This window comes from Cricetulus griseus, assembly GCF_003668045.3.
Source record: "Cricetulus griseus strain 17A/GY chromosome 1 unlocalized genomic scaffold, alternate assembly CriGri-PICRH-1.0 chr1_1, whole genome shotgun sequence".
NCBI classification, from domain to species: Eukaryota; Metazoa; Chordata; class Mammalia; order Rodentia; family Cricetidae; genus Cricetulus; species Cricetulus griseus.
Window position 1 is genome coordinate 233,708,698 of NW_023276807.1, and position 21,138 is coordinate 233,729,835.

A 21,138-nucleotide genomic window follows, 5' to 3' on the forward strand; every position below is an offset into this window, starting at 1 on the left:
TTGAAGGCACCAGGCATACACGCAGTACACATAACATACATGCAGGCAAAACACCTATACACATTAAATGAAATAAAAACCCAAATCACAAGTGCTATATATTAACAAGAGGACAACAGCTCCCCAGTTCATCAAAAGGATGTCATGTGGATTAAATAATAATGGTTTAGTAGCAAGTACTTAGATGGTCACCAAATAAACAGTATTACTTAAATGTTAAGACAAAATTTAAAGCACCATTAAAAAAGTCAACTTACCCTTAATTTCTTCCACCAAAAGTTTATCACATATCTGCTTCTCATATGTTTCTATATGTTCCAAAGACTCTTGAAATAAATCTGCCTCTCTCATCACTTGATTTTGATATAGTATTAGTTCACTATATTCATAATCTATTTTGTTAGGAGGAACCTGGAAGAAAACAACCAAATCACCTCATTTGTGTAACTATATAAATTAGTTACAGATCTCTAATGTTTTACTCTGGACCCATCTGCACAGACTTAATCCAGAAGCAGTTAAAAATAGGTTAACAAATGATTAATTCTGCCTTTAAAGTAAAATAGGTGTATATGGCCAAGAAAAGAGATGAAAAGATCTGATATCCAGATATAAAAATGGGGTAACAGCCTAAGAAATCTGCCAAAAAAATTTAAAGGAAAAACAGAACCATTAAAGGAGTTTAGCGGGCTGGAGAGATGTCTCAGAGGTTAAGAGCACTGGCTGCTCCTCCAGAGGTCCTGAGTTCAATTCCCAGCAACCACATGGTGGCTCACAGCCATCTGTAATGAGATCTGGTGCCCTCTTCTGCATACAGGCCGAACACTGTATATATAATAAAGCTTTTTTTTTTTAAAGGAGTTTAGCAAAGTTTTATACAAAGTTTCTTCAAGAAAATACTGTGAAGCAAGGCACAGTGGAATACACTTGTAATGCCAGCACTTGAAAGTGGAAGCAGGAGAATCAGGACTATTTATCAGATCAGTCTTGGGGTGTGTCTGTGGGAGATTATCTCAATTGATGTGAGAGGACCCCCCTTCCCCAGGCTTGGAGTCCTACTCTATACAGAGTGAAAAAAGCAAGCTAAAGACATAAATGCATGTGTTCATTTTCTTCCTGCTCTTGACTATTGATGTGCCTAGCTGCTCAAGTTCTTGCTGCCTTGACTTTCCTCCTATAAAACTGTATCCTGGAATTGTGAGACAAAATTAACCCATTTCTCCCCTACTTTTGTTTTCGAAGACAGCATTTCTCTATGTAACAACCCTGGCTATCCTAGAATTCAATTTGTAGACTAGGCTGGCCTCAAAATTATTATTATCCATAGATCCAAATATTAGTTTATTTTATATTATGAAGACTACATTTTCACTTTTTCTATTAAATTTTTTTTCAAAGTAACTATGAAATTTAAAGATAAAAGTAGAAGAAAATGTAAAAGTGAGGTTCTTACTTGCTGTGTTTGTCTAAATTCTTCTAGTAATTTTAGCGCCATATCATAATCTTTCAGTAAATGGTATGCAATGGCATATCCAATCCAGGAAGCACGCTGTGTTGGGCGCAGCTGAAGAAGCTGGTATCTTGTCTCCTTTGGGGAAAAAATGTTTTTCTCTTTAAAAATTCTTTATCTAAAATGTCTACATTTCGTCTGAATTTTAATAACCTTTAATGACACTGTAATTAATTTAATAAACAAGTATGAGTTTCAAAACATGATAAAATGTGTGTTACCTTTCTCATCTAAATTAAGTCTCTGTATTAGTAGCATTAATGCCTAGTAATAATGCTCTATGCGAGGCTGTCACTATGAACTAGACTGTGAGGCTCATGTCTTTGGTACCTTGTAAAAACTATCTACATATAATAAAAATGTCTTCTGATAAAATATCTTACAGAATTAAGTTTTTTATACTAGATTTTTCAAACTATAGGAAATTAGCTTATTTACATTGTTTTACGTGTTTTCAGCAAGCACCTCTGCTTTCAGACCCAGAGTCGCTTGGAGAGTGTAAACTATAAGGACGTCTAGAAAATGTCTATTTAACTTTGTTGAGTCTATTCCATGACTGCAAGAGGAGCCAAGGAAGGCCATCCTTTTCAGGTCCTCTCAGCTGTGTCTGGTCCCTTCTTAAAGAACATCAAGTTACATCACTTGATCTTACTTTCACTCTTGTTTCTCTGTCACTCACTCCATTAACATAGAGAGTCAGATTTTTTCCTCTGGCAAATTCAATACTGATATGGGCAAGTTATTAATAGTTACTAATCTAATAGCCCATCTTTTTAGCTGCAGAATTTCCTACTTTCAATGATCTCTACCCATTTCAGGGTCCCAGTGGCACATCCACACCCCGCTAAAACTTTAGCTAACCCAGAAATCAAATTCAGGTATCTCATTCTCTAGCCACTGCTTCTCTGCTTCCAACATTTCAACCCGGTAACACTTCATCTCTACTTTTGCTCTTTGACATCATCAGTGTGAACAGTTTTATGTCAACTTGACACAAGCTAAAGTCATCTGAGAGAAGGGAACCACAATTAAGAAAATGCCTCCATAAGATCTGGCTGTAGGCAAGTCTGCAGGCCATTTTCTTAATTAGTAATTAATGGGGGAGGGACCAGCCCATTGTGGGTGGTGCCATCCTAGGTTCTATAAGAAAGTAGGCTACACAAATCATGAGAAGCAAGCCAGTAAGCAGCGCCCCTCCATGGCCTCTGTATCTGCTCTGTGTGAGTTCCTTTCCTTACTTTTTTCAATGATGAACAGTAATGTGGAAGTGTGAGCCAAATAAACCCTTTCCTCCCCAAGTTGCTTTGGTCATGGTGTTTCATTACAGCAATAATCACCTTAACAAGACACCTAGTATCTCTAGTTCCACAGTGACTTTGCTTTTACAATCTGCTCTCTTAACTTACTCTATCTCATAAGCCAGTTCAACAGCCATTGTCCTGCCAATATTCTTAATTTCTATGCCTCATCCCTGAAGATAAATAAATTGTTCAGGTTTTTTTTTTAAATTTTTATAATATTATAGGTCTTTGCCTGTATGTGTATATACTTACTACATATATACCTGCAGGGGCCAGAAGAGAGCACAAGATGCCCTAGATCTGCAGTTTCAGTCAAGTGTGAAACACTATGTGCATGTGCTGGGAATCGAACCCAAAGGTCCTTTACAAAACAACAAATGCTCTTAATCACCAAGCCATCTCTCCAGTCCCAAGAAAATTATTCCCATCACACCCGAGCACTGCTGAAGACAACAAACACACACTTTGAAAAGTGATGTCATCAAGTCTAGCAAAGCCCTGGAATCTGGCGAAATATGGGCTTAGGTGTAAGCATGTAAATGGCAGGAAGAGGGCAAAAGAGAACTGCTCACAGTTCATAGTTCCTTTACATAATAATCTAAGGACACGCTCGCTTTGGCAGCACATATACTAAAAAATTAGAATGATACAGAGAAGATTAGCATCGCCCCTGTGCAAGGATAACATGCAAATTCATGAAGCATTCCATATTTAGGAAGGAAGGAAGGAGGGAGGGAGGGATGGAAGGAAGGAAGGAAGGAAGGAAGGAAGGAAGGAAGGAACGAACGAACGAACGAACGAACAAACTAAGGGAGCCAGACATGATGGTACACCCTTTAAATCTTTTAAAATCTGAACTGTACAAAGATTTCTTTATTGAGCTAAAGCAATAGCTCAGTGGCTAAGGGCACACACCGCTTCTGCAGAAGACCCAAGTTCAGTTCCCAGTGCCCACATTGGGCAACTCACAACAGTCTGTAACACTAGATAACATTAAATCCAGGAAATCCAATGCCCTCTTCTAGCCTCCACAGATACCTAAACATACATATGCACAAACACACACACATAGACACAATACCATATAACTAAAAAGAAAAATGCATCTTTAAAAAAAACATGAAACCTTTGCACGGCAATCTTTTCCACATTACTTTATATTTGCTAACCTATAAAAAGGGCTAACTAATGTTTAGATTTCAATAAAGCTGAATGTCAAAGCTACATTCAGTGCACCAACAATGTTCCAACCAAAAAGCTGGGCGTTGGTGGCGCACGCCTTTAATCCCAACACTCGGGAGGCAGAGGCAGGCAGATCTCTGTGAGTTCGAGGCCAGCCTGGTCTCCAGAGTGAGTGCTAATATAGGCTCCAAAGCTACACAGAGAAACCCTGTCTCAAAAAAACAAAAAAACGAAACAAAACAAAAAACCCAAAAAGATAATAGTATAATCCTTGCACACCAAGATAATCAATTCTTTTAAAATTGTGTGTGTACATAAGCAAGTGTGCATGTGCCATAGCACACATGTGGAAGTCAGAAGACAACTTTCACAAGTCTGTTCTCTCCTTTCACAGTGTAGGTCTGAGTGATGGAATTCAGGTCATCAGGCTTGGTGGCAAGTGTCTTTATCCACTGAACCACCCCAATTTAGCTTTGTTTAATGCTCAAACAGGATAACTTTTATTGTAAGAAGGTCCAAGTGGCTTTCCTCTTCCACTATAGATTTTAACAAATCAAATGCACACTATCTTGCCTTAGTCTTACTTCATTCTAAAGTCACATGTTTTTAAAAATTTAATCTTTATGCCAAGTATGGTAGCACACACCTTTAATCCCATCACTTAAAAAAAAAATTAACCTTTGTATTTAAAAACAGTACATTTAAAAACTACTTACTCAGCCGGACGTTGGTGGCGCACACCTTTAATCCCAGCACTCAGGAGGCAGAGGCAGGCGGATCTCTGTGAGTTCGAGGCCAGCCTGGTCTCCAGAGCAAGTGCCAGGATAGGCTCCAAAGCTACACAGAGAAACCCTGTCTCAAAAAATCAAAAAAAAAAACCAAAAAACAAAAAACTACTTACTCGATAGCCTTCAAGGTCTCTCATCTGAATCTGTAATAGAGAGAGATCCCTCAAGATTTGCAAATTATCTTTATCTAATTTGAGTGCATTTCGGTAACACTTAATAGCTTCATCATACTTCTTATCCGAACGCTGCAGGAGGCCGTATACATGCCAACCTATTAAGTTAAGGAAATGCAGACATTCACAGACACTACAATATACTGTGCAACAACATCAACAGTATTTTATCTGTAATTTGTTTCAAAATGATCTGGAGACAAGAGGGAAATCAGTGAGAAATAGGCAAATATGAAACCAGCCAAGCCTTGACTGTTCAAGCTGGGTGATAGGGACATAGTGGTTCAACACTTGATTTCTTCCATTTTGTAGATGCTTGTAATTTACCATATTTGTAAATAACTTTTAGAAAATTCCTGGCAAAAATTCATAACATTTTTCTACACTCTATCCTCTTGCACTTTTAACTAAACATCTCAAAATTCACTTTTATAAAAATTGTGATTTTCTTCTAAAATCAGTTTATATTTATTCAAGCAATATAACCACCATTTAATTCACAAGTGATATTAAAAAACACAAGATTAAGCTGTATTCCCTTAGTTTATCTTAGGGGGAAAAATGCCAAAACTAAAAACTACTATACTTACATAGCCTCTCTCTTCACTTTGGGGTAAGCACTGGGTAAGAAAATAAGCATTTAGTACTTTGAGAGACCCCCTAAGTTAAGTATATGTAAATAGGGAGTCTATGCATGTCTAAATGAATACTAGCCAGCTGCTAAATGAATTAAATGTCAGATACACAGGGCATTATGGGAAAAGACTAAACATAAACATGGGAAAAAATGAAAAATTTTCAACAATCTTTTAAAAGTTTTTTATATTTGTTTACATATTGAAATACTATCCAATGAAAAATATAGTTTTAAAGACTCAGTGAAGCAATAGCTAAGTCTCTGTTAACAGAGATCAAACTAAAGAACCAGTTTTTCCTGACACAAATTAGAACCTGATTTCCATCTGTCAGCTTTCCAGTGCCAGGGGCCATACCCAGGGTGCGTTGCAGACACTGAGCAGGTGCTCTCAAGCCACAGGTCCAGCCAAACTTCTTTTAAAATAGGTTTCTTTTCAATTTAAAATTTCATCTAAAACTTTTAAAAGGAAATTAAAGACATGTATATTTATTCATATAGATTAAATAACTAAAAATCACTATTTGAAATGGAGAAGTATCAGTAAACTAATGTTTAAGGAAAGAACTGTAGTTTAAGGAAAGAACTGGTCTCTCTCTCTCCATGAAGATTTTCTTTAAAATATACAAAAAAGGATTAGGGAACAAAATGTTAATTACAGACAATGAATAATGAGTATAGACCTTCATTAAAATACCTAAGAATTTTCTTTCACAGAAAACTTGTAAAATGTGAATGAGAAAAGACAAATAAATGAAAATACAAATGATATTGCAAAACTATGGCAAAAGGATACAGACATGACTCCTGACATCACTTCGAAGTCCTTTACGAACAAATTCATATGCTTCTTCTCGTTTTCCTAAACAGTTTAGCGTTAGTCCTTTCATAGCCAAAGTCTCTGAAAAATAATTTTAAACTCTGTTTATAAATGAGAAATTCAAGTTATTCTCCCAGCACTATGTTATGAGATCTAAAGCACTACTATTACAGTGGTGGTACATGCTTTTAATCCCAGCACTCAGGAAGCAGAGGCAGGAGGATCTGAGTTTGAGACCAGTCTGCTCTACAGATCTAGTTCCAGGACAGCCAGAGTCACACAGAGAGACTCTGGCTTGAAAAAAAAAAAAAAAAAAAAACCAACCAAACAAACAACAACAAAAAATAAAGTGCTATTGCCCCAGCATTTTTATCTTCACCACAAAGGTACGAAAAGTAAAATCATCGTTACATGTTTGCTTGAAGCATCTCTACCCCACTGAAATAAATTTTAACCTATCATAATCTAACTTAAACCTCACAAAAAGAGTGACTACCTAAATAAAGATATACACTCTAATGATTAGCACCATATTCAATAACATAAGTCCATTCTAAAATGCCTTAGACTGGAATAGAGTTGCTAAAAAATTAACAAAGCAGGTATCTGAGTCCTCCTGAATTAAATTTACTACAGTAGTTCCACATTTTCACAAGACCAAATCACTTTTGCATATGTCAGTATGTGTTTATGTGTGTGCGTGCAGGCTGAATGCATGTCAGGCATTTGGAGTCAGAGAACAACCTCAGAAGTTGTTCCTCGATGTTCACCTTCTTTAAGGCAAGGTCTCTTTGCTTTTTACCAGACTACCTAGTCCATGAGCTTCCAGGATTCTCCCATCTCCACCTCCCATCTCTCTGTGGAGGCAAAAGGATTTCAGACCCCCATTTTCACGGCTGACTTTTATAAGGGTTCTGGATATGTGAACAAAAGTCTTTGAAACCACTCAGCAAGCACCATGCCCACTAAGTTATTGCACCATCCCACTGAGACCAATTCTAACCAATCATAATCTAGTTCATACCTCACAAAAATCATGAGTCTAGTTAATTAAAGATACAAGTTGTGATCATTACCACCATATTCAATATTGAGCAGATTATTTTTGTCAACAAATTTATTTCAACAATTCTATTTAGGCTAGTTAACATTAGTTTGTATTTGGAGAGCATAACACGGGACCACAGAAGAGCAACCCAAGAAAGTGTTAGGAAGTTAATGAAAGATGGTTTACAATAAAATATTTCTCTGAAAAATCTACAAAAGAATTAGATAATAACAGTAATTTTCAAAATGTTCTCTGTAGACTATACTTTCAACAACACAGTGGTCCCATTGCCAAACAGCTTTCATTTTCTAAAATAAAACTTCGTAAAATGAAAACTTACTTATATTATTAGCCCATTTTCCTAATTCAATGATTTTAGAAGTTCTCCAAGCCTAGTGCTCTGAAAGACCTTAATTAGCTATGTTATATTATGGGTTATATTCTGCAAGTCTAACCTGATCCTTCAACAAACAATGCCTACCAGTAGGATGAAGAAGTGTAGACTTTATTAGGAACAATAACCCAAAAAAAAGTCAACAACATAATGATGGATCAATAGTAACATATTTATATAAAGATGAGGCAATAAACCAGGCACTGGTGGCACACACCTTTAAACCCAGCACTAGGGAGACAGAGGCAAGCAAATCTCTGTGAGTTCAAGGCCAGCCTGGTCTACTGAGCAAGTTCCAGGACAGGCTCCAAGCTACGGAGAAACCCTGTCTCAAAAAAAGGAAGGAAGAAAAGGAGGGAGGAAGGGAGGGAGGAAGGGAGGGAGGGGCAATAAGGGCCAGCTAGATGACTTATTGCCACCAAGTGTGACAACCTGAGTTCAATCCACAGTACCCACATGGTAGAAGAGAATCCTCAGAAGTTGTCCTTTGACCTCCATACATGTACTGTGGAATACATACAACCAGCACACATACTTACACATGATAAACAAACATTAAAAAATAAGGAAATACGTTTAAAAAAATGGTATCAAGGAATAAAATCCATCTTCACACAATTCTATACTGCAAATAACAGCCTAATTTTATTTTTAGTTTCTTTTTTTATTTAAACTAGAAACAATCTTGTTTTACATGTCAATTCCTGTTCCCTCTCCCTCCCCTCCTCCCCTGTCCCCTCCCCACTCCCTATCCCATCCCCTTTCTGCTCCCCAGGGAGGGTGAGGCCTTCCATGGGGGAATCACCAAAGTCTGTCATATCATTTGGAGCAGGGCCTAGACCCTCCCCCATGTGTCTAGGCTGAGAGAGTACTACTCTGTGTGAAATGGGCTCCCAAAGACCATTCATGAACTAGGGATAAAATACTGATCCACTGCCAGAGGCCCTATAGACTGCCCAGGCCCCCTAACTGACACCCACATTCAAGGGGTCTGGGTCGGCCCTATGCTGGTTTCCCAGCTATCAGTCTGGGGTCCATGAGCTCCCCAACAGCCTAATTTCATATACAGGCAACTAAAGTAAGAAACTGTAGTCTAGTCAAAGTGATGGACAAATCTATCTAAAAAAACTGAGCATTCCTGGGCTGGAGAGATGGCTCAGAGGTTAAGAGCACTGACTGCTCTTCCAGAGGTCCTGAGTTGAATTCCCAGCAACCACATGGTGGCTCACAACCATCCATTATGAGATCTGGTGCCCTCTTCTGGTGTGCAGATACACATGGAAGCAAAATGTTGTATACATAATAAATAAATAAAATCTTAAAAAAAACAAAAACAAAAAACTGAGCATTCCTAATCCAAAAGTCCCAAATCCTAAATGCTCCAAATCATATGAAACTAAGATTTCAGGTTTTTTGAATTGGGATGTTCAGCTGCTAATGTAAGCAATTAATCCAAAACCTGAAAACCTCTACTATCTGAAGTACTTCAGAAAAGGATATTAACAAAGAAAGAAAAAAAGAAAGGAAGGAAGAAAGGAAGAAAGAAAGAAAGGAAGGAAGGAAGGAAGGAAGGAAGGAAGGAAGGAAGGAAGGGTTATTAACATGCACATTACCTCATCCAATTGTCCCTCAGCAGATCAATTTTCTCATCTAAAAGACACTGCATACACTAAATCGTAAAACTAGCTCAACATAAGATTCAAAAAAAATGCTGAACGTTTATGCTTTCAATAGAGTCACAGCCTTAGAATCTGAGTATTCCTTTACTCCAAGTCCTGCCTGATTTTAGAGTTAAATTCCCCCAAAGCAACATTTCAACATTTGAGACAGTACCTCCATGTTCAGCAAATTTCGGGTTTGAAAGAATCATCTTGCAAAACTTGAGGCCATTTTTGTACTGCTTCTGCTCATAACATTTCTAAAAAGAAACAGGAGCAAATTATTTTATAAAATGGACGATGAAGCAATTTTCATTGTATTATATAAATTCTAAATTCAAATTCCAAAGTCTAAAATGGGATGACATGTTCTTTTATATTAATTTACAGCATTAAGTGCAGTTAGGCATGCCTTGACAAACACCATTCCACTATTAGAGAATATAAAGATATAAATGCAGAATCATCAGCCAACATTGACACAGAATTTAATGAAGAATTTTAAAGCCACCTAACTGTAACTTAGTACCCATTGATTAACTTTTCTTAATCCCTTCCTCCAACCATTCTCATCCACCTCTGGTAACCTCTATTCAATTCTGCCAGTATCAACTTTTTGTTGTAGTTGTTATAAACGAGCCCTCAAGACCTTGAAGTGTTTATCTTTCTATGCCTGGCTTATTTCACTCAATATGATGTCTAACTTCATCCATGTTGCTGAAAATGTTGTATTTTCATTCTTTTTATGGCTGATTACTATTATATTGAATGCGCGACACTGTTTTATCCATTTATCAGTTGAAGGACATTTAGATTGTTTCCATTTATTGGCTATCATGAATGGTGCTAAATGGTGCTGCAATAAACATCCTACAGATGTCTCTTCAACATACTGATTACAATTCCTTTGGATATGTATACCCAACAGTGGTATAGCAGGATTACAGGGTAGTTCTATAGTGTTTTGATTTTTTTTATTTTTAGAAATCTCCATACTTTGGGATATGTGTGTACCAACCAAAAGACAGCTTATGAAGTTGGCCCTCTCCTTCTACTTTCCATAGGCTCCAGGGATTGAACTCTGGTCCTTGGACTTATATGGCAAGGACTTTACCTGCTCAGCCATTTCATTGCCCTACCATACTGTTTTCTGTACTGGCAGTACTACCATTACCAAAAACAATGAGCAAGGGTTCCATTTTCTCTACAACCTTCCCAGCACTTCTTTTTCATCTTTTTTATCTTATTTGGTTGTTATAAGAATTCCTTTAAAGTAGTGATACTATTTCACTTTACCAATGTGGAAAAGTAAACCTCTGAACTCACAAATTTACCTTTGCTGAAAACTGTGGTCCAGCTTCAAAGACTATCACTCATCTAGCACTAACACAAAAAAGTTTGTATCCCAAATCACACAGGCCAGGCTAAGTGATCATATTCCATGAGCTGCATATTGATCAGGAGCGTATTTTATCTTTCCACTTTCCCATCAATTATACTGTTCAGACTAAGCATCCTATCCCTCAGTATTCAAGCTTTTCCCCACTTTATACTGTGCTCCTTTTCAACTAAAATGTTCTTCCTCTGCCCTTCCCTTAACTATTTCTTATGATCTAAGTCACTCATCACCTACTTGACCATGCTAACTCTACCAGACTCCTGCCCTCTGCCTACCCATACTATTACTCTGTTTCATCTGCTACACAGTGCTACATTCACTGTCTCTGGCATTCTCACTGATTCATTTACTTATTTACTATCTGTCTTAGCTACCAACGTGTGAGCTCTAGGAGAAAGAAATTATGTCTAGGTTTCCTTATGCTAGACAAGTAAGAGCTGCTCAATAAGACCATCCTCCTAAATTCAAAGCAAAATGGCACCAAAGGCATGGCTAATTCTTGCAGGAGAGATTGGGTGTGGAGTTGATAATTTAAATTCTTCACTGAAATATATTTAAACTGAGTTTTCCTGATTGGCTCTGGGAAGAGAACTGAATGTTTGGAAGACAAGCTTAACAGAAAAAAAAATATACATTACCTACTCTACAGATATATACAGCCATGTGGCCAGGCCTGGTAACTCATTCCCTACAGTCAATCAATCTCATTCCTTAGGAAGCTGAGACAAAAGAACTGCCATGAGTTCAAGGCTGGCTTACATTACACAGTGAGCTCCAGTATGGGCTAGAGTGAAACTCTGAAACCGAGTCTCAATAAAATTGGGCCAATGAAATAAATGACTTAGTGAAGATGCTTGGCACCAAGACTGACAACCTGACTTTAATCCTGGAAACCTGCAAGTTGTCTTCTAACCTCCACACAAACACCAAGGCATGCACACAAATAAATATAAGTTTTCTAAGGTCCAACTTTGACTATAGAGGTGCAGTTGACAAATGACAAACAGTGGGAATACATAAAACCAAAAGGAATTATTGAGGAAGAGTACCAAGTGGTCTTTAAATAATGATTCAGCTACAGTAACAAAAGGAGTGAACATTTTTATTTGTTGTTTATTTGCCAAGCATACTTCACTATTAACCTTTAAGATCCATAACAAACTGAGATTTGAAATATTCATCCCAAGGCTAGATGTGGTATCTAAAACTGTAGTCCCAGCACTCTTTATAAAAATGCAGATGAGTTCAAGATCATCTCTGGCTGGAGTTCAGGGCCAATCTGAGCTATATAAGGCCCTACCTCTAAATTAATTAATTAATTAATTAATTCCCTGGTCGACTATCATTGTTAACATTCTCCATACTAAACATCAAGTTTCTATTGGCTTGAATCAGAACTACTACTGTAAACTTTTGTCAGGTGATGGCAATAAACTACTCTATTAGTGTTTTACTTAAAGCTGACCAACATCTAACTGCTTTGCATGTGCCCTCAATATCAATTCACCCTTAAATCTAAAAGCTTGCTCGGCAAGTACCACGTTTTCGAATCAAAAAGGCCGACTAGAAAAGGCCGCTATTAACTCATATTCGTTTATAAATCTTCGACCCCCCCAGGGCACACTGGAAAAGACAAGAGCCATGTCACATCTCTCCTCCCTGGAAAACGGTGAAGGTGCCAAGGTGGCAGATACGCTGGCACGCATCCCTGGGAAAACTTGTCCAGGCAGCGGCAACCGTCTTTGAGCTCAGAACTCGGGAGGCACAAACGGGCGGAGCTCTCTAAATTCTGGACGAGCTTTGTCCACATAGAGATGCAGCCCAGCTAGGGCTACCTAAGAAGCCTGTCTGGAGCAAAACTTATATAAAACTGAACCTCTCTTGGCTCGGCATCGCTCTGGGCTTGCTTCAAAGCCAGTCTGTCTGAAGCTCTCACCACTCGGGCGAGTTAGAAGCAAGAGTTTCTGGCGAGTCAGTTCCCAAACCGGGCCACCACGCTCAAGCCAACTCTCCCGCACAGAGGCGCCGGCGGGCTCAATCCCCCGCACCCCCAAACGGCGGCCGCTCCCTCCGGACTAGGTCGCCTGCGGGGACGCGCCCGCGAGCCTAGCGCCGCAGAGGGCAGGGCCCCCGGAGCCGGGAGCCCAGCGCCTCGGCCGGGAAGTTCGCAGGTGCCGGGAGCGAGCGCGTGGGGGCGGGGAGCCCGCGGAGGCGGCTCTGAGGTAAACAAAGCGCGCTGAGGCCCGGTGGGTCGCCGCCCGCCGCTCACCAGCACGCGCTTGAAGAGGGCGCTCTCCTTGGGCGGCAGCTGCACGCTGGGCATCACGGCGGCGGGGACGGGGGCCCTGCCGGCTGCTCCAGCCGCTCCCCGGACCGCGGGTTACCTCGGTGGGATGCCACGGGAAGCGGAACACAGCGCACTCCAGTGGGCGGGCCGGGAGGGAATCCCGCGCGCGCCAAGATGGCAGCCAGGGCCCGCCCCCCGCGCCACCCCCACCCCCCGCGCCGCGCATGCGCAGGCTCACGGCCGCGGCGCAGGCCGGCGTCGGCTCCCTGGGGAGCTCGCCCCGTGGGTGCCAGGCGGGGAGCTCCTGTCACCGCCGCAGCAGCAGGTCACTCGCGTGCCTTCGCCTCTCGGCACTCATCGCACCCTAGATGCTGGGCTTCCGCCCTAGATAATGCAAGCTTTTATTCTTTTGTGCAGTTGAAACCCTGCTCCACCCAATGTAGACTCCTGATTTAGAATCAATATTTCATTCTTTCTCTCGCCTTCTCCAAAAGTGACTCTTTAAAAGCAGCCTTAGCTTTTCAGAGCCTATCGAAGTAGTGATCGTGACCTGTGCGGGCACATGGGCAGATCTTGAAATGATGGAACTGATGTGAAAGCCCCTTTAAAATACAAAGATCAATAAAAAATGGGTTGCGCAATGTCACTTGGGAGGCAGAGGCAGGAGGATGGCCTAAATTAAAGCCCTTCTTAGTGAATTCTAGGTCAGGGGAAGGACAGGGAGGAGAAAGAAAACAATTTCAGCCGGGTAGGGTACCCAACATTTTCAGTACGGTGTTTCTGTTGTTCCCCTCATATCCGAGTCGGCTGCTTCTTTCTCCATGTAAGCCACCCAATAATTGGAGAAGCAGGATACAACCCTAGGATGTTCCAGGGGCGATTTCTAAGAAAATTAAAAGACACCATGAGACTGGCTACACATAGACATCTGTGACAACAAAGAGCATATACAAAATGTTGGCTTACTTTTAAGATGTATGTAAACATATATATATATATATATATATATATATATAAACATATACATTTTGAATCCTAATTTCTGCTTATTGACAAGACTAGGAGGTACTTGATAATTTAATTTAATTTAATTTAATGGGCTATAAGGAAAACAGGGATGGTGGGTTTTTTTCTTCCCTGAGTTGGAGGGAAAAAAATATCATAGAAGACTTTAAAAATGGGAAGAGGCATGACATTAGTTTGCAAAGAGAAAATGAGTTTTCTCCAAAGGAGTATCAGCTGGTATATTAATCACAATTAAGGGCAGGCCCCATGCCCAGTTACATGACCAACACAAAAATAATTCAATATTTTTGTAGACTTTTTGACTCATATTGCTTTGAGGTTTTTTTTTTTTCTTAATGTTCTTTTGTTTGTATACTATGGTTTCTGGTATTTCTTTTTTTAAGATTTATTTATTATGTATACGTTGTTCTGCCTGCATGTATGCCTACAGGCCAGAAGAGGGCACCAGATCTCATTACAGATGGTTGTGAACCACCATGTGGGTTGACCCGAAGTGAACTCAGGACCTCGAGAGTTCACTTCAGGGTGTGTGTGTGTGTGTGTGTGTGTGTGTGTGTGTGTGTGGGTGGGTGGGTGGGTGGTGGTGGGTGGGTGGGTGGGTGTGGGTGGGGGTGTGTGTGTGTGTGTGTGTGTGTGTGTGTGTGTGTGTGTGTGTAGAAAGAGAGACAGAGACAGAGGATGTAAAGAAAACACTTTTGCTGTCTTACTCTCTTAAAGTGTCTCATAACTTCAAAGTTTTGTGTTTGTGTGGGTGTAGATTTTGTTCTGGTTGGTTGGTTGGTTTGATTTGGGTTTTTTTTTTTTTTGAATCTTGTGTAGCCTATGCTAGCCTTGAACTCCTGATCGTGCCACTACATCTACAGAAGACAGCAAAAATAAAAGTTTTTATTTATTTAAAGATCCCTTAAGTTGTTGCAGGTGCATACTGCTCTTGGAGAGGACCTGGGTTTGGTTCCCACATCCACAGTGATAAATAACTTAACAACCAACTGTAACTCTAGTTCCAGAGGATCTGACATCTTCTGGCCTCTGTGGACATTTCACACATGTGGTATACAGACATACATGCATCCAAAACGCCTATCACACATAAAATAAAAATCTAAAGGGGGGCGCTCTATGATGCATATTTTCAAAACAAATTAGATTCTTCATCTCCCATCCCTTTCTCTGTTTGCCTGCTTTATTCTCTGTCTAGTGAATTCCTCTCTCTTAAGAGGATATTTGATCCCCAGCAGGCTTTATAATCTCAGCCACTGAGTATGATGATCTCCTGCTCTGTGTTCAGAAGTCTCATGGGTGGATTTGATGCGCTAGCTCTTTCATAGACCGGCTGCCTGTATAATGCAGTGATTCTCAGTATGTAGACCATAACCTCCTAGGGGGTCAGATGATCCTTTCACAGGTTCCTAAAACCATTGGAAAACACAGATATTTACATTAAGATTCATAACAGTAGCAAAATTACAGTTTGAGGTAGCAACGAAAATAATTTTATGATTGGGGTGACCACTACACAAGGAAGCATGTTAAAGGGTTGCAGCGTTAAGAGGATTGAGACCCACTGGTCTAGGGCATAACAGGGGACTGATTTCTGGTCCAGCCAGAATGTTTATGACTAACCCACAAAGATAGTTGAAGGGCTAGTTCTCAGAATAAAAAGATGCTAGGCAAATAGTTCATTGAGTCTTTCGCAATAGGACATTAAGATTCCATTCTTTCCATCTTGTGTTATGTAAAGCTTCAGAACTTCTGTCAGTCCATGACGAATCGGTGTCCACAGTTTCCCTATTATCTGTTTATGCTGCGTGTCTTATATGAGCAGAGTATTTTCTAAGATACTGTGTCCTTTGTGCAGCAGAGACCTCTCCTAGCACGTGTCCACCTCAGTCAAAGATGAGTGTGCTGAAACTGAAATCAGTATCTTAAATAGCCTAGAGCTGGGCAGTGCACACCTAACCCAGGTCAGAGGCTCAGGAACTCAAGGTCATCCACAGTGACATTGGAGACTGCAAGGTTAGCCAGGACTACATGAGACCCTGTCTCAAAAGAGCCAAAACAGAAACAGCATAGTGTTCTGATGACCCGATTCTGATCCCTGGTTGTTACCATTGGGAAGGGGCTCGTGGTGCTTCACTGGCTTGTGGTTTAGAAGCAAATAGTTATCTTAATCTGTCAGGTTATAGTTCAGTTTTCTTTCTATTCCAGGGAAGAGGTCGACTTGGAACTTCCAAGCACTGAAAGTGAATATCTGTCAGCTCCAGAAGCTGCTGCTGGAGAAATCAAAGTGGTATTTAAAGAAAAAAACTGTCTCTTCTCTGAGAGTTGCAGCAGATGGGGTGGCTCCAATCTTCAAAAAGAGAAAAATTGAAAATGGGAGACCTCGGAATTTAAGACAGCGAGGTGATGATGAATGACTGGGAAGCCTTTCCGTTGACTGCTTTGGACAGGGACGTGCCCTTTCCAGGCTTCTCTGTGTTTGGGTACTGTATATACTGCAGCAGTTTACATTTAGGCTAATGTATCTTATGGGAATCAAATAAATCTTTCTTCATGTGAAATTTATTTTTGTTCCTCAAACGGAAGCCTACCACATTACATTGTAATACAGTGTATTATGTTCAATGTCTAAAATTGCTAATTATATGATAATTTAAGATGCTATGTATCTGTTATTTAAAACATGGGGAAGACCCTTGCTCTGTCCTTACTTGCTGAAAAATCCTTTCACAAAATCCAACACCCCTTCATGATAAAGGTCTTGGAGACATCAGGTATAATAGGAACATACCTAAACATAATAAAAGCAATATACAGCAAGCCAACAGCCAACATCAAACTAAATGGAGAGAAACTCAACTCAATTTCTCTAAAATCAGAAACAAGACAAGGCTGTCCACTCTCTCCATATCACTTTAATATTGTCCTTAATGTTCTAGCTAGGGCAATAAAACAACAAAAGGAGATCAAGGGGATACAAATTGTAAAGAAAGAAGTCAAACTTTCACTATTTTCAGATGATATGATAGTTTGCATAAGTGACCCAAAAAACTCCACCAGGGAACTCCTACAGCTAATAAAAGCCTTCCGCAAAGTAGCAAGTTACAACATTAACTTGGAGACTGCAAAAAAAAAAAAAATCAGTAGCCCTACTGATATATATATATATATATATATATATATATATATATATCCTATATAAAGAGGATGAACATGCTAAGAAAGAAATCAGAGAAACATCACCCTTTACAATTGCCACAAACAACATAAAATATCTTGGGGTAACACTAATCAAACAAGTGAAAGACCTGTATGGAAGGAACTTGGAGTCTTTAAAGAAAGAAATTAAAGATGATACCAGAAAATGAAAGGATCTCCTTTATTCTTGGATAGGTAGGATCAACATAGTAAAAAATCAACAGATTTGCCTGGCGTTGGTGGTGCATGCCTTTAATCCCAGCACTCAGGAGGCAGAGACAGTCAGATCTCTGTGAGTTTGAGGCCTGCCTGGTCTCCAGAGCAAGTGCCAGGATAGGCTTCAAAGCTACACAGAGAAACCCTGTCTTGAAAAAAAAACTACAGATTCAATGCAATGGCCATCAAAATCCCAGCACAGTTCTTCACAGATCTTGAAAGAAAAATAACCAACTTATATGGAAAAACAAGAGACCCAGGATAACCAAAACAATCCTGTAAAATAAAGGAAACTCCGGAGGCAACACCATCACTGACTTCAAGCTCTATTATAGAGCTATAGTCCTGAAAAAAGCTTGGTATTGGCACAAAAACAGACAGGGAGAACAATGGAATCAAACTGAAAACCCTGATATTAACCCACACACCTACAAACACCTGATTGTTGACAAAGAAGCTAAAACTATACAATGGAAAAAAGAAAGCATCTTCAACAAATGGTGCTGGCATAACTGGATGCTGGTGTGTAGAAGACTACAGACAGACACAAGTCTATCACCATGCACAAAACTTAAGTCAAAATGGATCAAAGACTTCAACATAAACCCTGCCACACTAACCCTATTAGATGACAAAGTGGGAAATACCCTTGAATTAATTGGTACAGGAGACTGATTCCTGAACATTACACCAGTAGCACAGACACTGAGATCAACAATTGATAAATGGGACCTCCTGAAACTGGGAAACTTCCGTAAGGCAAAGGACACAGTCAGAAGACAAAAATGGCAGCCCACAGACTGGGAAAAGATATTCACCAACCCCACATCTAACAGAGGGTTGACCTCCAAAATATGCAAAGAACTCAAGAGGCTAGTCTCCAAAACACCAAACAATCCAATTAAAAAGTGGGGAACAGAACTAAATAGACCATTTTCAATAGAGGAATCTAAAATGGCTGAAAGACACATAAGAAAGTGTTCGACATCCTTAGCCATCAGGGAAATGCAAATCAAAACAACTCTGAGATACCATCTTATTCCTTATTCTGAGAAATAATGAATTCTTATTCATTATTCTCCTTCTGAGATACCATAAGAATGGCCAATACAAAAAACACCAATGAAAGTCTATGCCGCAGAGAATGTGGAGAAAGGGGAACACTTCTCCACTGCTGGTGGGAGTGCCAACTTGTACAGCCACTTTGGAAATTAGTATGGCCACTCCTCAAGAAAATGTCAATCAGTCTACCACAGGATCCAGCAATTCTACTCTTAGGCATATCCCCAAAAGAAGCACACTCACACAACAAGGACATGTGTTCAACTATGTTCATAGCAGCATTATTTGTAAAGACAGAACCTGGAAGCAACCTAGATGTCCCTCAACTGAAGAATGGATGGAGAAAATGTGGTACATTTACACAATGGAGTACTACTCATCGGGAAAAAAAAAAACAATGGAATCTTGAAATTCGAAGGCAAATGGATGATCTGGAAGAAACCATTCTGAGTGAGATAACCCAGCCACAAAAAGACAAAAATGGTATGTGCTCACCCATGTGTGGATTTTAGACATAGAGCAAAGAAGTAGCAGCCTACAATCCACACAGCCAGAGAAGTTAGGAAACAAGGAGTACCTAAGAGAGACATACATGGTCCCCCAGAAAAGGGAAAAGGATAAGATCTCCTAAGCTAATTGGGAGCATGGGAGGACAGGGGAGAGTGTTAGAAGAAAGAGAAGGGGGGAGAGAAGAGGAAAGGAGGACATGAGGGAGCAGGATGATCTAGTCAGGGGAAGAATAGAGGAAAGCAAGAAGAGAGATACCATAATAGAGGGAGCCATTACATAGGTTTAAAGAGAATTCTGGCACTAGGAAATGTCCAGAGATCTACAAGGTTGACCCCAACTAACAGTCTATGCAATAGTCGAGAGGATAGCTTAAATGCCCTTCTCCAATGATGAGATTGATGACTACCTTATATTCCATCCTAGAGCCTTCATCCAGTAGCTGATGGAAGCAGAAGCAGACACCCACAGCTAAACACTGAGCAGAACTCCTGGAATCCAGTTGCAGAGAGGGAGGAGTGATGAGCAAAGGGGTAAAGACCAAGCTAGAGAAACCCACAGAAACAGCTGACCTGAACAATGGGTTGCTCATGGACCACAGATTGACAACTGGGAAACCAGCATAGGACTCTTCCAGATGCCCTGAATGAGGAGGTCAGTTTGGAGGTCCGGACAATCTATGGGGCCACTGGTAGTGGATCAGTATTTACCACTAATGCACAAATGGACTTTGGGAGCCCACTCCACACAGAGGGATACTCTCTCAGCCCAGACACACAGGGTAGGGTCTAGGCCCTGCTCCAAATGACAGACTTTGAAGATCCCCCATGGAAGGCCTCTCGCTCCATGCAAAGCACCGAGAGGTTGGGATAGTGGATAGGTGGGGGGCAGGGGTAGAGGAGAGGGAGGGGGAACTGTAAAAGAAACTTGTTTCTAATTTAATTCAATTTTTTTTGTTTTTTTTGAGACAGTTTTTCTCTGTGTAGCTTCGGAGCCTATCCTGGCAGTCACTCTGGAGATCCGCCTGATTCTGCCTCCCGAGTGCTGGGATTAAAAAGGCGAGCACCACCATAAATCATGAACTAGATTATATTTGAATAAAAATTACGTTCAAACCAAAAAAGAAAGAAAGAAAGAAGGGCAGAAAGAAAGAAAGAAAGAAAGAAAGAAAGAAAGAAGGAAGGAAGGAAAATGGGAAGTACCCTTGAATGAATTGGTACAGGAGACCTTTTCTGAATATAACACCAGTAGCACAGACACTGAGATCAACAATTAATAAATGGGACCTCCTGAAACTGTCTTCTCCTTGCTGGAGGAGTGCTGAAATTTCAGACTTGTACCTCATGTCTGGCTTTATGTGGGCTCTGAGATTTCAAACTCAAGTTCTCATCCTTGTGTGACAAGTGAGCCATGGCCCCAGCCCCAGGACCCACCTCTCAAACACATTACCACCTCCCAATAGCTGACCATTAACATATAATGCATATTAACTAAGCCACTAATACATGGCCCCTCAGGGTCATCCAAGCCACAGCAACAAACAAGTATTTGGGTCCACATTTCCAAATCTGGATATATATCCAACAGTAGAGTTTCAAAGCCATATACTATTAGCATTGGAGTTTAGAAAGATCGCAACTTTACAAGTGACTGAGGTGTGTGTTTTTGGTTTTTCAAGACAGGGTTTCTTTGTGTAGACCAGGCTGGCCTGGAACAAACAGAGATCTGCCTGCCTCTGCCTCCTAAGTGCTGGGATTAAAAGGTGTATGCCACCAGCACCCAGCCTGTGTGTATATTTCTACCAATAGTTCATAGCATCTTGCTACTGGATACTTTCTTTGTATCCCAATACCATGTTCTGGTCTTTTCCCATAGACTTTGGTGGTATTTTGTTTATGATCTAACAAATAAAGCTTGCCTGAGGAGTTCAAAGCT

General features: G+C 40.2%; 1 protein-coding gene, 1 long non-coding RNA gene and 1 other non-coding gene across 7 annotated transcripts in view; 2 read left to right on the top strand and 1 right to left on the bottom strand.

Moving 5' to 3' along the window:
• The window catches only part of Naa16 (N-alpha-acetyltransferase 16, NatA auxiliary subunit), a 56,500-nt gene extending 43,146 nt beyond the window's left edge, over positions 1 to 13,354 (bottom strand). For 2 of the 5 annotated variants that reach the window (XR_003480094.2, XR_003480095.2), the window contains exons 1-6: positions 13,177 to 13,353; positions 9,684 to 9,768; positions 6,385 to 6,489; positions 4,895 to 5,052; positions 1,454 to 1,588; positions 258 to 411 (exon numbers count right to left, since the gene is read on the bottom strand). Coding sequence is in view for 3 of the 5 variants with exons in the window: in XM_027390071.2 (XP_027245872.1) it covers positions 258 to 411; positions 1,454 to 1,588; positions 4,895 to 5,052; positions 6,385 to 6,489; positions 9,684 to 9,768; positions 13,177 to 13,230 (691 nt within the window). In the remaining 2 variants the exon portion in view is untranslated. Of the gene's footprint in view, positions 1 to 257; positions 412 to 1,453; positions 1,589 to 4,894; positions 5,053 to 6,384; positions 6,490 to 9,683; positions 9,769 to 13,176 lie in introns of all 5 variants that reach the window. The other 3 variants (XM_035452568.1, XM_027390071.2, XM_027390072.2) reach the window with 3 other exon arrangements.
• Positions 3,422 to 3,526, top strand: LOC113832727. Its single transcript, XR_003480176.1, has one exon. It is a non-coding gene; the product is annotated as a U6 spliceosomal RNA (small nuclear RNA).
• Positions 13,355 to 13,431: 77 nt separating the features above from the next.
• On the top strand, positions 13,432 to 16,882 carry LOC118239664. Its single transcript, XR_004772415.1, has 2 exons — positions 13,432 to 13,519; positions 16,429 to 16,882. It is a non-coding gene; the product is annotated as an uncharacterized LOC118239664 (long non-coding RNA).
• The last annotated feature ends 4,256 nt before the right edge of the window (positions 16,883 to 21,138 follow it).